Source organism: Triplophysa dalaica, chromosome 12 (genome assembly GCF_015846415.1).
Source record: "Triplophysa dalaica isolate WHDGS20190420 chromosome 12, ASM1584641v1, whole genome shotgun sequence".
In the NCBI taxonomy this organism is placed as follows: Eukaryota; Metazoa; Chordata; class Actinopteri; order Cypriniformes; family Nemacheilidae; genus Triplophysa; species Triplophysa dalaica.
In genome coordinates this window covers 8,441,465-8,456,743 of record NC_079553.1, presented here as the reverse complement: position 1 = coordinate 8,456,743, position 15,279 = coordinate 8,441,465, and the positions used below count along the sequence as shown (strand labels likewise).

The following is a 15,279-nucleotide window of genomic DNA, read 5'->3' as shown; positions in this document are numbered from 1 at the left end:
ATCCATTACAAAGACCAACGCCCTTAATAATAACGTGTGCTGGGGGTGCTTTGTGCAGGGGCATCTAAATTGGTCACATTAAAATGTAAATATTTATTCATTTTAATTGTACATCACATTTGCATACATTTGCTCAGACAACTTGTAAAAATACTCTTTAAAGAAACTGGCAATTTTATGCAACAGTTTTTTATTCTGGCTCATCAGGCATTTTTAATAGCTTAAAAATCTGGCTTTAACACACTCATCATTCATGAACAGCCTCCTCTCACACCGTCTTAAGCTACCACATTCACAGGAATCAAAGGATGTGTGGTTTACAACAATGGCAGCATTTCGCAATCAAGCTGTATTCATTAATTCTTAAAATTAGGATTTAATGCATTCTCATATTCATCCTAAGCCATCTACTGAACAGAAACAGGCTGAACAAAAATGTAATACACGAAAAGTCCTTCCCTGTGTCATTGGCACTACTTCCTACGGCCCCTGGCTGGCGCTTTGGGGGCTGCGGTCTGATTGGCTGCATTGAGAGAGGATGTGAGAGAATAGGCCTGCAAGTCAACTTTCTGCTGCAGAATACCAGTCAATAGAAACTCTGTGCTGACCACCGGCAATGACATTCTCGATGCCTTCTCACAAAGCTCCCTGTCTTGCTCGCATGACACCACCACTGTGTGCTCCTGAGAGAGAAACAAAAATCGAAAATTGATAAATAGCATTTGAGGTTTTAAAAGCATAAGTGATATGTTGTGTGCATGCAGTTTGCAAGTATTCATGTGTCTTTAGCTACCTTACGAGAAGAGGGCATTTTAGGAAGGAAACGTGCTCCGCAACAGGTAATGATTTCTTTCATCTGAGATGGCTCTGGTATTACTGATGATGTCACATGAATCTCATAACCCTTAAAAGAACAATCGAAGATTTCTGTGTCTGGAAACAATATTTGAGAGAGTATGAAGTGGCATAGTTCACAAATAGTACCTTCAAAAGAGGTTGACGTAGAGCCGCCTGCAGTGCCGCCTGTAGGCTGAAACTAAACTTCTTCTCCTGCTCAACATCCTTCAATAAATATTCATCAGCAGAAAGGAAATGGCCGGCTTTGCCACACTGAGAGGAAAAGAGGGAGTTCTTATGATGAAGTTAAAGCAACACTAGAGAGATTTTCGACTTTAAAATAATCTCTCAAAAATTATTTTAGTGGTAGGACAGCTCTTAACTGGACGAATTTTACTGCCGCTGCCACCCAAGCAACCTTATATCGGCTGAAATCACACTTGTAACTTTGGTGTGTGGGTAGGTTCACAAACTCCGCCCATCACCTGCTTTATGGCATACGTTTTACTTGTAGCCTGGGTGAAGTTAGCCAACAGCTAACAATGAGACGAAACGATCTAGTTCAACGCAAGTCTTCAAACCATCACCATGGCCAGCCAAAAAAAAAAAAATAGGAAAAGAGTGATCGGACACAAGCCCGAACACAAATCAATTTCTGACGGACTTACAATATGTGCCGCGAGCTGCAAGAGGCAACAGGTTTCAAAACGAATAGAGACCTAGCCTTCCTGGCTGCAACTGGATATGAAAGTCTTATATGTAGGCTACATTTTTCTTGCTGTCCTGTACATTTTAACTTATTAGATATTAGGCTGTGCTCAGGTTATTTTTTGGAGCACCTACGTTACATGTTCACAATTTATAACCTAAAGGTAGACTAGAGATAATGTAATGTTGCTGGGTCTCAATAGCATACGTAGCATGATCGTGCTGCTATGTAGCTAACACAGCTAACGGTTAACAACCAGCTGCTACCTCAGAATCTAGTTGATCAATTAGTATAGCCCAGGAGTATACCTCGCGGGAGCCAAAATAATGCTTTAGTACATACACAGTTTATGAAGTGACATGATGTTACAACGGTTTCTGCTAAGGCAACAAATTCACGTGTATTGAGCTGCCCAATGGGAAGCTTATACAGCATCAGTATTTATGACACTGATGACAGACAATTGCGCTTATCAACCACATGGGGGAACCATAAGCAAAAGTTCTCTAATGTTGGTATTAGTTCAATAACACTTACTAGTTAGTAATATTCACATAATGTAGTCATCAAATGTTAGATCTGCCTAAATATTTTAGACATGGGTGAACTGGGCAACCGACAAGTAAAACACATTTATTAACCAGCCCCTTACCTTCTTGAGCCAGTCAGGGGTCACTATAGGCACTCCTCTGGCAATTGCACATAGAAATTTAACAGTGCGTCTAGCTTTATCAGTGACCAGGTGAGTCATATCATTCACCCCCTTTGCCAGGCTGCCACCCAACCGGGCAACCACTCTTTCTCCATCCTCATCCGTTAGCCCAGTAAATAAAACCTAGAACAGATGAGATATTGAGGTCTTGAGATGTGTTGCACACATTTATAAAACTGGCTTTTGAATAAATGTATGTAAGTGTGTTTGACCCTTTGCATCTGACTGGTTGTGGAGCGTCTTGGTGTCTTAGGTGTGGGTGGCGGAGTCTCTACTGAGGATGTGCTGGCAGTGGCTGTTCTCTTACGCCCTCTGCTGTTGGTTTGAGGCACGACGGCCTCTTCGACTACATCTTCATCTTGTTTAGTGTTTATCTCAACATTTGTTCCTTTCCTGCTTCCTTTCCCCCTGCCCCTTCCTGGGGTTTTAGGTTGGAAAACTTCCTCCTCTGGTTCTGGTAATTTCAAACTCTTTCTGCCTCTTCCTCTACCTCTCGTCATTTGATTTTGAGTTCCCATGCTATGAGACGATCTGTCAGAACTTCTAGAACTGGAGCGGGATCGGGAAGGAGTTATGGACACCTGCTCTGTTTCATCAACATCATCAGCAGGCCCTGGGATGGTTTTTGTCCTGCCGCTTTGTCTGCCACCAACTGGCTGTACAGTAGTTGTCGGTCTCCCTCGGCCCCGCCCCCTGCCCCTCCCTCGGCCTCTGCCTCTCTGACTGGACTGCTCCTGTTGAGATGAAACTGATTGTTCAGAGTTCACAGAGGAGTTAGAATGGCGTCGTGATCGTCTGACAGGGACATCATCATTGGGAGAAACTGAAAAAGCATTTAGCTTTGTGTTTTTCTCCTCCGGCGTCTCATTCTTTTGTTCTTCCTGTTGGTTTGTCTCTTTTTGTTCTCTGTTCAGTTGTGCTTGTGCTGCCATCTCAAGCATCTCATTTTCTTGTCTCTCCTTCTCTAATTGTTCTCTCTCCGCTTCTATTCTTTGTAAATGCTCTTTCTCTTTTTGTTCTTTCTCCATCTTCTCTCTCTGGATTCTTTCCTCCTCTTCCTTTTCAAGCCGTTGCCTCTCTAATTTTTCTTTCAACTCTTTTTCTAACCGATTTCTTTCCTCCTTTTCACTCTTTATTTGGTCCATTGTCTCCTTTTCTTCTTTCTGCTTTTCCTCTTCTTCCCTTTTCAATCGTTCTTTCTCTTCTAATTCCTTCTGCTCTCGTTCGAGATTTTGCCTCCCTCTCTCTTCACGTTCTTCATTTTCCATTCTTTCACATTCCAATCTCTCTTGTTCCTCTCTTTCTAATCTCTCTCTCGCCTCCTGTTCTTGCAGCTCTTTTTCAACTTTCTCTTTCTCCTCTTGGACATTGTTCTCCATGTCCTCCTTTAATTCTTGCTCTCCTATCATTTCCTTACATTTCTGTTTCTTTCCAGTCCTTCTTGTTCCTATCCTTCTTGTTTTTTCTTCTTCACTTTCCTCCTCTTCCTCAGATAATGCTTGTCTCCTATTTCTTTTCCCCTCCTGCCCTTTCCTAGCTCTGTCTGGGCCCTTAGAAGATGCACCCGACTCATTTTCCTGGTCTGTCTTCTCTTTTCTTTGTCTTTTGCCACCAACTTTTCTTGTCTGACATGATCTCCCTGCATTAGTATGTTCTTCTTCGACAACGTTGACATCAGAATTTGGTTCAAGGGACTTTGCAGGTTCTCCTTCATCTGTTTGTCTTCCTCTGCGGGACCGCTTAGATCTGAGAACACTGTTCATATCTTCCTCCTCAGTTTTTTCCTCAGACTCAACAGGTTGTGGAACATCGTCCTTCTTACTTGGTCTCCCCCTGCGACTCCTTCTGGATTTCACTCCGACATTCTGATCTTCATCATTTTTATTTCCTTCCTCGCAAATTAGTTGAGTTTCTGCAATAGTGTGATGGACAACACCCTCAGAAGGCTGTGAGACCTCCTCTTGTTTTTTTGGTCTTCCTCTGCTTGATCTTCTGCTAGGCATCTTGCTACTGAGCTCTTTGTCCTGTCCTTCATCTTCCTCGTGCACAGGCTGTGTTTTTTGGAATTGGTTAGATCTGTCTGGACCTGCATTATTCTGATCTTCCTGTGGTGTCTCTTGTTCCTCACACATAGGCTGTGTTTCAGTGACGGTAATGGTTAGCGGGGAGGGGGTTTTAGGATGCTCAACAGGTTTATTTTCATCTAGATTTATGGAACTGAAAATTGTATCAGCGAGCTGTATTGATTCATGTTCTTTTGCCTGCCTTGTGTCTAGTTTCCCAGAGTTTACCTCAAGCTTTAGCTCTTCCTCAAATATAGGTTGTGTTTCAGCAATGGTGACATGAGAGCTAGACGGTTCTTCTCTGATATTTTTTGGTTCATCATGTGTGTTTCTGCTGCTGACAGCACTGTTAAGACCTTCATCAGATGTCCCTTCATCCGCACACATTGGCTGCGTTTCAGCAATGACAAGATGGGAAGGGGAGCTTTTATTAACCTGTGTAGATTCATGTTTTTCTGCTTGCTGTCTCCTAGAGTTGACCCGATCTTCAGATCCATATTAAGTGTTTCATCTTCCTCAAACATTGGTTGTGTTTCAGCAATTGTGACACAGGAACTAGAGGGTTCTTCTCTTAGATGTTTGTGTTCATCTTCATCTGTATGCTTGCTAGTGCTCGCACTGTTTTGACCTTCATTTGAAGCATCTTCATCCTTACACATCGGTTGTGTTTCAGCAATGATGAGTTGAGAGGTGGAGTAGGTTTTATATTTTTGCATCCTTCCCCCAACATTGTTCCTCTTTCTACCCCATATAATATTCTCCTCCACACCGTCTTGTGTTTCATAGATGGTATCAGCCTGCATCAACTGGACCGGCTCACTCTGGTCCACCTCTTTCTCTTCTCCCTCCAAAATGAGTTGTGTCGGGGCAGTGAAGAGAGCGAAATGTTGCGTCTGCTCTTCTCGTCTTGGGGTGCTGGCGAGGATCAGAGTGTCTGCTGTGGAGAGGTTAAAGTCATCTGGCATCTCTTCATCATCATCTTCATCATTACTCTTTGCTGTTGGGATGAGCTGTGTTTCAGCAGTGGAAAGGTTTGAGTGAACTTCACTACAACTGAGAGGCTCCTCTTCATCCTCTCTGTCTGTCTCTGCTCCGTATGCCTGTGTAGCCTCAAGATCCACTTCCTTTGGCCTGAGAACAGCATTGGCTCCAGTACCCCCTGAGTATGGAAAAAAGACATAAAATACAACAGTTTTTAATCGTTTTGTAAATAAAGTGGGATTAATTACACTCTGTAATTGTTGCGAGTTAAATCATGCAAAAATGAAAGCTAGCATTTACTCATACACCTGCTACAACAGTTTTAAACCAGGATGACTCTTTATAGAACACAAAAGGAAATTTTGTTTGCTTTTTTGCGTTACTCTTCTTAAAATAGTGTCCAAATGCTTTCTGGGAAAATACTCATGTTGCACACCACACACTATTTGAAATTTGGCAGGAATGCTCACATAGTTCACAGAATGAAACAAAAGATTATAACTTTACCTAAACACATAATTACAAATAAGCTAGTAAACAATATTTTTTTATTATAAAAATATGTTTTCTTTCTATGTATAAATTTCCTTATCCATTTATATATTTCTCTTTAAATTTGATCCTTAAAAATCTGTTTGTGTGAGGTATTGAAATTTGTATTTAGAAATTGTACTGGTATCTAAAACATACATTTTCCAGCAAAATCACTATAATGTGATACATGTCTTCATTTGTTTTTTTTTAAGATTTTGGTCATATCACCCAACTTAGTTTAAGGTTTCATAGGAAATGCATTTTTTAGGCATTTATTTGACAGGGAAAGTCAATTCAATGAATTACATAAAAAGACTGTAAAAAATATTTCATAAGTAGGATTTGAATGGAATGGTTACCGTATGCCTGTGTCGCCTGTAGGTCCCAGTCATCTAAGTTGTCAAAAGCTTGGGTGGGTTCCTCATGATGATTATATGCTTGGAAAGGATGGGTTTGTTTATGGATGCTTTTTTCTGGTTGCTCTACTTTGCTGCCTGTAGAAACCTTTTGATTCTCTGCAACCTTGCCTGGTAAAGATTTAAAAGGATCCTCATCATCCTCTACATCTGTGTCACTGTCCATGTAGCACCCTGCACCTGGGTTTGAAGCAAGTCTGACGTCACTATCCTTTACGACTGGATGTGAAACCTCTGTCGCCGTGGGAACATCACTGGGATTGTCATCTTCTACATCAGTGTCACTGTCCAAATGTATTTCCGCATGAGGGGGAGCTGATAGGGGGCTTTCTGGAGCTGCTACAACTTTGGGAGGTTCAGCCGTATGGGTGGCATCATTCTTGACATCAGTATCACTGTCAATATGAAGATTTGATGAGGTTACAGGTTTCACCTCTGGAGCTTGTTTAATCTGAGTATCTGTCTCACTCTTGCTTTTCTCTGTCTCCTCTTCCTCAACGTCTGTATCACTATCTATGTGAAGATCAGCTGAAGTTACAATTCCGATCCTTGAAGCTTCTTTGTTAAGAGTCTGTTGTTCAGTCTTGCTTTTCTCTGGCTCCTCTTCCTCAACGTCTGTATCACTATCTATGTGAAGATCAGCTGAAGTTACGGATTCCACCCTTGAAGCTTCTTTGATAAGAGCCTGTCGTTCAGTCTTGCTTTTCTCAGTCTCCTCTTCCTCAACATCAGTATCACTATCTAAATCAAGACCAGTTGAAGATACTGCTTTCTTTAAATGTACGTTCTGAGCTTCAGGTTCAGCCTTGCTATTCTCAGTCTGGTCTTCCTCTACATCAGTATCACTGTCCATATGTAGATCACCTAAAGATACGGGCTCCACCTTTGAAGCTACTTTAGTCTGAGCATCTGCCCCACTCCCGTCTCTGTCTGTCTCCTCTTCCTCAATATCAGTGTCACTGTCTAAGTTTAGAGCCAGCGGGCCAGTCTTAGAGGAGTCTGAACAGCCTTCATTGAAGCTGCCTTTCACTTTAAATAGGTCTATTGTGGCTGAAGATGGAGTAATGGAGCTCTCATCCTCACTGTGAAGACAAAAAGGAAAAATATGGTCAAACTCATTTCAAGCCGAGAACAAATAAAGGTACTTGTAGAACATATTGGATGAAGGCAATCCTGTTTGGCAGTACTGAGCTAGCATTGTGTTTTCACACTGACAATGTTTCTGCTGTGTAACTGAGCTTCAGCTATAAACATAAAAATGGGGCAGCATTGCTCAAGCATTTGTATCTGCATGTGGGTATTTGTATCAAGTATGATAAAAGACATGTTTTTGATACGATAATATAAATTACCCCATTTCTTTTTTCTGTCTTTTTTAGACTAGTTACACATTAAAATTACATTAAAGTAAACTCTCCATACCTCTCTGGAATAACTTTTTTGGCTGGGGTCAGGAATGTTGAATCTGAAGGGCTTACCAAATGTGAGGAGGATGCAGAGTCTGAAACTAAAACAAGAAGAAAAACAATTCATGAAAACAGTTTTTAAAGGGATTCATAAATCCATAAATTCATAAATTCAGTTGAGCCACTATGACCGGATGGACCAATTTAACGATGTCTTGACCTTGACAACAACTATAACCATGATGTCTATGAAGAGGCCTGGAAACCTCTCGGATGTCACGTAATAATCTTTATTTGTGTTCTGTAGATGCCTGGAGATCTTAAAACATGTTTTAAAAAACAACGTCAAGTGGTGGGTGAGTAAAAAATAACACAATTTTGAGGTGAACATTTCCTTTAACTACAGTACATCTCACTATAATAAATGTTCATCAGCTTATGTTTCACCCACCTACATCTCTCCTATCATCTGTAGCGCTCTCTCCATCTGAACCCGAGTCAGAATCAGGCACCAGGGTGATCTCAGGCAGCTTGTAAACTGGGTTTGGTAAATACAGGCTGGCTGCACTCTTAGATCCTTCATCCTCAGGACTCCATAAAGGCACGGGAGGCAAGGCACCTCTCACTTTCTCGTTCAGCACTCCTTTCCTTATCTTTGGCTCTGAATGACTGCTGGGCACTGATGAACTTTCCTTTTTCTCATGCTTAAATGCTCCAATCTCCTTTGAAACTGACTGAGTGTCTCTTTTCGAAACGTGTAGACTGATATATTGGCACGGAATGTCAGCAAGTACCACACTCTCTCCCTCAGCCAGAGCGTATCTCACTTGAGGCGTCAGCTTTAATCTGCCTTTTCTGGTTCCATTTAAACTCCCAGTGTCCCATAATAGTGCTTCAACGGCTTCGATGTCACTGGGACGATTGTTGCTAGAGTGGAACACAGAGATGGAGATGACAGCATGTCGACCAGACACAGATCGGGCTGGAAGCAGAACAGAACAGGCAACAGGATCACGACCCAAGACATTTTCGCCAACGTAGAGTGGGAATTCTGTTGTGAGAGAGATGGAAAAGATATCATTTCAAACATTGAATAAAATAAAATTGTCAAAAACTTTAAATGTAGGATTTTCTCTCACCTCTCTCTGGAACATGGTCGTTTTTAAACACCTTCAGGGTCGCCACCTGTTCTCTTTCTGATCCCTCCTTGTACTCCTCTTTCTCACCATTATCTTCTTCTTCAGAGAAAGGATCTTCAATCTGTTGAGTAGCATCCATCCTGTCCACTTGCATGACTTTCAGACGAGAGGATCTTGAGAACAAAAACATGTGGCTGTTATTTCAAAGCAAATAAATCTGACGTAACTAGTTTTTTTTTAAACATTATAACTAAGCAACACAAATAGCATCCATTTCATTGGTCTAATCATATTGATGCATTTGTGTCTAAGGACACGAGACACTGCTTTAATTATAGTTTAATCGATAAAGCTTTCAAAATGCGTTCACATTGGCACAAGTGCTTATTATTAATCTAAAATGCAATGTTTGCACAAGTGGTCAGAAACATTTAGAGATAAATAACTTCCAATCGCTACGCAAAACATGTCAAACGCAAAGTATAATGTGTGTATATGCAGTTATATCGAACTTGATCATTGCATTTATTGAAAACATGCCCTTACCGTACCGTGCATAACACTTGCAGATTATTTCCTGAAGCCATAAAACCGCCTTTTACTCTAACGCTACCGATTCGCTGGTAAAGCTGTCTGTCATAGATTAAACCCTCGCTGATTGGCTAGATATTCTTCATTGTGGGCTGATTGGTCCTTTGAGGAACAACAGTCCCTCTCGGCCAATGTTTCCCCATTCCTGCCTGGCTCTCTGCAGCCTTGTGCAGTTTGGGAATTAATGAGTTACAGTAATGTTAAAGTCTTAAATCTTCAAGTGTTATAACATTATTTTACATATTATAGCAGTTACTATATTTAATCATGTTTTATATATTTAACTTTGCATATGTTAATCTTTGTTGTTTTGTGATGACATTCCGTATCAAATTTCACTACAACTCAAACACAAAATGATTTCCCTCAGTTTCTTCTCAGTTTTCTATTGTATTGTGATGTGCTGTTATGTAAATTATGTGTTAAATGATGAGGCCAAGGGGAAATTCATGTAGGTGCACACCTTCACATGTATATAATATTTATGTTAATATTAATTATATTTATTGACATGAAATTGGCCCTACAAGGATACACAACAGAAAACAAAACTAGGCTGTTTTTTTAATGAAATTGATTTTATTTTGGTTTTCTCCGGAGGCTCAGTTTTTCCAACAGGAAATAAAAAAACGCAAGGGACATTAAGACATTTTAAATATATAAAAAATGAATCAACACAGTATGGGCTCATATTGGACATAACGGAGTCCATAAATTTTATATGTGCACTGACAATCAATTCAACATGCTTAATCCCTCAATTCTTCATTTTCTAAAAATACTTTCTATTGTCACCCATGTCATTCAACTTATTTCCTCCTATAGACGTTGTCTGACGTCCAAGTGAGGTATAGATTCAGTAACACAGTTATTCTGAATCTTGGCTTTCTTTCAGTCCCTTTCTTTGTTTTTCCTTCATCTTTTGCAAAACATACTTTTCCCTTCGAAACATTTCTCTAAATACTGCAATGTGACCTCAGTAGGTCACGTTGAAGTGCAATTCTCACAGAGTGCCTTTTTCTAGTGCAAAATAGTAACATAATGTGACTTGAGGTCTTTGCAAACATGAAATAAGAAAGTCTTTCTAGTATTCCTCCCTGACTCCACCTACAGTTATCTGAATTATAGCAATAATTCTAATTCACTGGATAGTTTCCCTCCAACACTTTTGTTCTTACGTAATTTAGATTGTTTTTGACTTAAAGTCAAACACAAAGATGATATCATATGCTTTAGAAAAACTGGACGTTTGTTATTTTATTCTTCTCTGTCCCTGATAGCATACTCCATCTGGCAGACGTCTATTTGACCGTTTACATCTGCAATACATAGTTTGCTCATCGGCAGTAAGTCTCTAAAATGACTACGCTCAGATGTCATATAGACATCTAGAAGACATCTGTAAGATGTTTATGCTTTAGAATGGATGTAAAACTTCTCTTTCTATGTTTAGCGGATGTTTTTACTCAGCAGATGTTTTCCAGATCTCCAGACATCTTACAGATATAAGTGTGCTAGCTGGGGTTGAACTGATGACATCAGAATGTTAAATAAACCAACACAAAAAGCAAGTGAACTGTGCAGTTATCACTTTTTTTCACCCATTCCATGGTCAAGAACAATTTTTCTTCATACCTCTGGTTATTTTTGGCCCCATTTGTCTAGTGCTAATTTCTACGTCATCTGGCTGAGACACTAAACCTTGTTTCCTTATGTTTTGCTACATTTATTCAAACTTGAACACACTAACCCTTCCCCAAACACCACCCTTTCTCTTTCTCCCAACCCTTCTTCATTTCCTGTTTAGGCATCGTCATCTGCCTCTTCGTCAAACTCTCCTTCCTCTTCAGTGGTGGCATCCTGGTACTGCTGATATTCAGACACCAGGTCATTCATGTTGCTCTCTGCCTCGGTGAACTCCATCTCATCCATTCCCTCTCCTGTGTACCAATGCAAGAAAGCCTTACGCCTGAACATGGCTGTGAACTGCTCAGAGATACGCTTGAAGAGTTCCTGGATGGCAGTGCTATTCCCGATAAAGGTGACGGCCATTTTGAGACCCCTTGGTGGAATGTCACAGACGGCGGTTTTGACGTTGTTTGGGATCCATTCAACAAAGTAGCTGCTGTTCTTATTCTGGACGTTCAGCATCTGCTCGTCGACTTCCTTCATAGACATGCGGCCACGGAAAACAGCGGCGACGGTCAGGTAGCGACCGTGTCTTGGGTCGCAGGCTGCCATCATGTTCTTGGCGTCAAACACTTGCTGAGTGAGCTCGGGTACAGTGAGAGCGCTGTACTGCTGGCTGCCTCTGCTGGTCAGAGGAGCAAAGCCAGGCATGAAGAAGTGCAGACGGGGGAACGGTACCATATTAACCGCTAGTTTGCGTAGATCAGCATTTAGTTGGCCGGGGAAGCGCAAGCAGGTGGTGACACCACTCATGGTGGCTGAGACCAGATGGTTGAGGTCGCCATACGTTGGGGTGGTGAGTTTAAGGGTGCGGAAGCAGATATCGTACAAGGCTTCATTGTCTATGCAGTAGGTTTCATCTGTGTTCTCAACCAGCTGATGGACTGACAGTGTGGCGTTGTAAGGCTCAACTACGGTGTCAGAGACTTTCGGGGAAGGCACCACGCTGAAGGTGTTCATTATGCGGTCTGGATACTCTTCACGGATTTTGCTTATAAGGAGGGTGCCCATGCCTGACCCAGTGCCTCCACCTAGGGAGTGAGTGAGCTGGAAGCCCTGCAGGCAGTCGCAGCTCTCTGACTCCTTGCGAACCACCTCCAGAACGGAATCTACAAGCTCCGCCCCCTCTGTGTAGTGGCCCTTGGCCCAGTTATTACCAGCTCCACTTTGTCCTGTAGGATAACAAAAACATTAGATGGTGTGCAAGTTAAGCCATTTCATATCTGTTAACAATATTTATTTGCTCTGCTTGTTTAATTGAATGCGTTCTTGGGTCAGTCCTGCCATACTCCGTCACTCACCAAACACAAAGTTATCTGGTCTGAAGATCTGTCCAAATGCTCCTGAACGCACAGAGTCCATAGTGCCAGGCTCCAGATCTACTAGAATAGCTCTGGGTACATATTTACCTCCTCCAAGACAGAAGAAGAGACAAAAAGAAAGATGTAAAATTTCCGTTCAATGTATAAGACCAATAAGAAATTCAAAGCAAGTAGTTATACAAGTGTAGCGCTATAAAAAATGATGTATGTGTGTGTTTGTGAAAAGTACCTGTAGCTTCATTGTAATAGACGTTGATTCTGTCTAGCTGCAGGTCACTGTCTCCATGGTAGGTCCCTGTTTGGTCGATCCCATGTTCATCACTGATTACCTCCCAAAACTGCAAACAAACAACATAGATAAATTAAACCATTTCATACCTATACAATACAAATATCTTCTGGTATATTCTGGGTTTGTAAATGTAGTTTATAAAGTATTTTGGAGAAAAAAATCACTAATCTACCAATAATCTGTAATCTTGAAGACCAGCATTAGTTTTGACTGAGTTTTATCTTGGAGGAAGCCCTTAATCTGAAGCTAAAAGCATCCTTTTACACGGATGTTTAAATAATTAATTCTACGTTACTGTCCAAGTGACCTTAATCCAAGAAGTAAAGTATGAGAAAGTAACTAAGGAGCGGGTAAAAGTGAAAGTAGAAAGAATTCATGAATTAAATGTAAATAATTGTTTTGAAGGAATGAGGCCAATATACTGGAAGACACAGACTGGCAAAACCCTGCTGTGACCCTGCACACCGTTCACAATTTTTTGCTCTGTCATCCTCATCATCATCACACAGCACAGATTTGCTAACACATAAATAATAATTCAGCTTCACTCTTTTCACCTTGTTTAACAATAAAATGATTTTAAATGAATGGATTTGGTCAGTTAAATAACCGTAGGAATTCAATTTGACAAAAAGTTTTTTTCATACACATGTCATTTAGTCATCACTTATTCATATTTCATTTATATCTCTATCATACAGGCAATGGGAAGCAGCTGTTAGATCCATTACATTCATAAGTGAGCGGCTCCCCATCCCCACCCGGACATCATCTGAATTCAGACACTCTATTATCATCATTTAAAAGACAAACCTTATAAAAGAGGATGATTTAACCCAATTACTGATGAATCTCATAGACCTTTAAAAAAGTACATTTCATAGATCTTTAAAAATGTGCATGCATAATGGAACAATGGGTGTGGTGGGCAAATTTGGACAATTTTAGTCCATCAAAACGTACTCTTACGGCAAATATAACAATGACCTAATAAATAAAACACACCAACAGAATATAATTTAAGTGAATAAGATTTCACAAATATACATGAATCCTTATATTTTTACTTTTTACGATGCACAACTATTTTTCTTTGTCGTTCGCCATCGCTCCACCCTATCCATCCTCCGCCTGACCACTCCAACATATGCTCTATATAGAGCTCTAAAACTGCACATTGCCACAAGAATATCGAACAAAAAGGCAGAGCGTACGTGTTTAAGATTGTTTAAGATTATTTCCGATCTTGATGTTTTTGTTAATATTTGTTGTAAAATATGTGCCACTTGTCATGACTTGAGCGCTGGTCTCTGACAGCTGTTTAAAGGGCTTGTGACACTGTTAACGGGTGGTCACGGTAATTACTCCGCCACACCCGGTGCATTGCAAAGGATGATAGAGAGAGAAATAAAGAGGACAAACCCCTTTCCCCAGTGAATCCCTTCACCCATCGTACTGATTTATAGACAAAGAGACTTATGTCTGAAATTTTGTGCAGCACCCGTTTAAAGATCGCAATATGAGACAGCCTTGAACAAATAACGTTATTTTAGCTGGAAACAAACAAGCTTTGCGTGAATAAAAGCTACAAGCAAAGGAAGATAGTCACTGGAATAAAAAATGCAGTAAGTGCAGAACAAAAAGAGGGCTACAAAACTACCCAACATGTTGCTTTCATATAATACATTATTAATGTGCAAGTCCAAATAAACATTAAGTCTATGCTGTATTTTTATGTCTAGAAACATTTATACAGAAACGAAAAAGACCCAATTTCTTCCTATATGAGTTTATATCATATCTTCATGTTTTGCATTTAAAGGAACATCCTCATCCTTGCTTCATTGTTGTAGTCTGAATTTTTATTCGTAAATGCCATTTACAAATTACGAATTCGTACTCCGACAAAACTCTTACCTTGGCACCAATTTGGTTTCCGCACTGACCGGCCTGGATGTGAACAATCTCCCTCATTGTTGCAAAAATGTGCAAAAAGTTGTCTTAAAACGTAACAGTACGGCTCAGCAATAATTTGGAAAAGCCTGACAAAGGCTTTATATTCCTGGACTGTAGTAAGGGGCGGGGTTTGCACACACTAGTCCCGGGGCGGACCCCGGGCCGGACCCGCCCCTTCAAGTAACATAAAGTGAAAAATAATCTCTAGAATAAAACTAATTCCGTCGGGAACGGACCCTACGGACCCTACACTTATGAAGTAACCTGCGTCTGGTCCATTCAGCACGAGCTGCTGCAGCGCAGAGCAGGAGTCACGTGACGTTAGGCGAGCGGCGCGTCTCTCAAGCAGTCTCTCCATTGAGACGCGGCCGGTGTACAGGAGTCAGGACGTTGATGGATGAGAACTTTTAAGAATTTCATTTATGACATTTTAGTTGCACGATTAGGACCAACATTTCACAAGTACAGAGGCATGGGCGGAGAATAGCGCTTCGGAGAACAGCGCCTGTGTAGGCGTATGTTGTTTCACTGAATTTCCCTTTTTTATGCAATTTCAATATACAACAAATGAACATGTTTTAATGTGGAAAAACGCCTCCTTGGGCTTCTCAGCGGGATCACACAGAAAGCGC

The 15,279-nt window shown here is 40.8% G+C and overlaps 2 protein-coding genes across 2 annotated transcripts; both read right to left on the bottom strand.

Moving 5' to 3' along the window:
• Positions 1 to 116: 116 nt before the first annotated feature.
• mdc1 (mediator of DNA damage checkpoint 1) lies at positions 117 to 9,319 on the bottom strand. The gene is given in 10 exon segments (XM_056762904.1): positions 117 to 683; positions 794 to 904; positions 985 to 1,110; positions 2,199 to 2,381; positions 2,471 to 4,592; positions 4,595 to 5,480; positions 6,196 to 7,334; positions 7,675 to 7,759; positions 8,110 to 8,709; positions 8,798 to 9,319. Coding segments are annotated over 10 exon segments (5,601 nt in total). The 5' UTR covers positions 8,937 to 9,319; the 3' UTR covers positions 117 to 473.
• Positions 9,320 to 9,963: 644 nt separating this feature from the next.
• On the bottom strand, positions 9,964 to 14,800 carry tubb5 (tubulin, beta 5). The gene is made up of 4 exons (XM_056762902.1): positions 14,609 to 14,800; positions 12,629 to 12,737; positions 12,379 to 12,489; positions 9,964 to 12,249 (listed from the first exon to the last, which is right to left on the bottom strand). Exons 1-4 carry the CDS (start codon positions 14,663 to 14,665, stop codon positions 11,192 to 11,194), a joined length of 1,335 nt encoding a protein of 444 aa, XP_056618880.1. The 5' UTR covers positions 14,666 to 14,800; the 3' UTR covers positions 9,964 to 11,191.
• Positions 14,801 to 15,279: the final 479 nt, after the last annotated feature.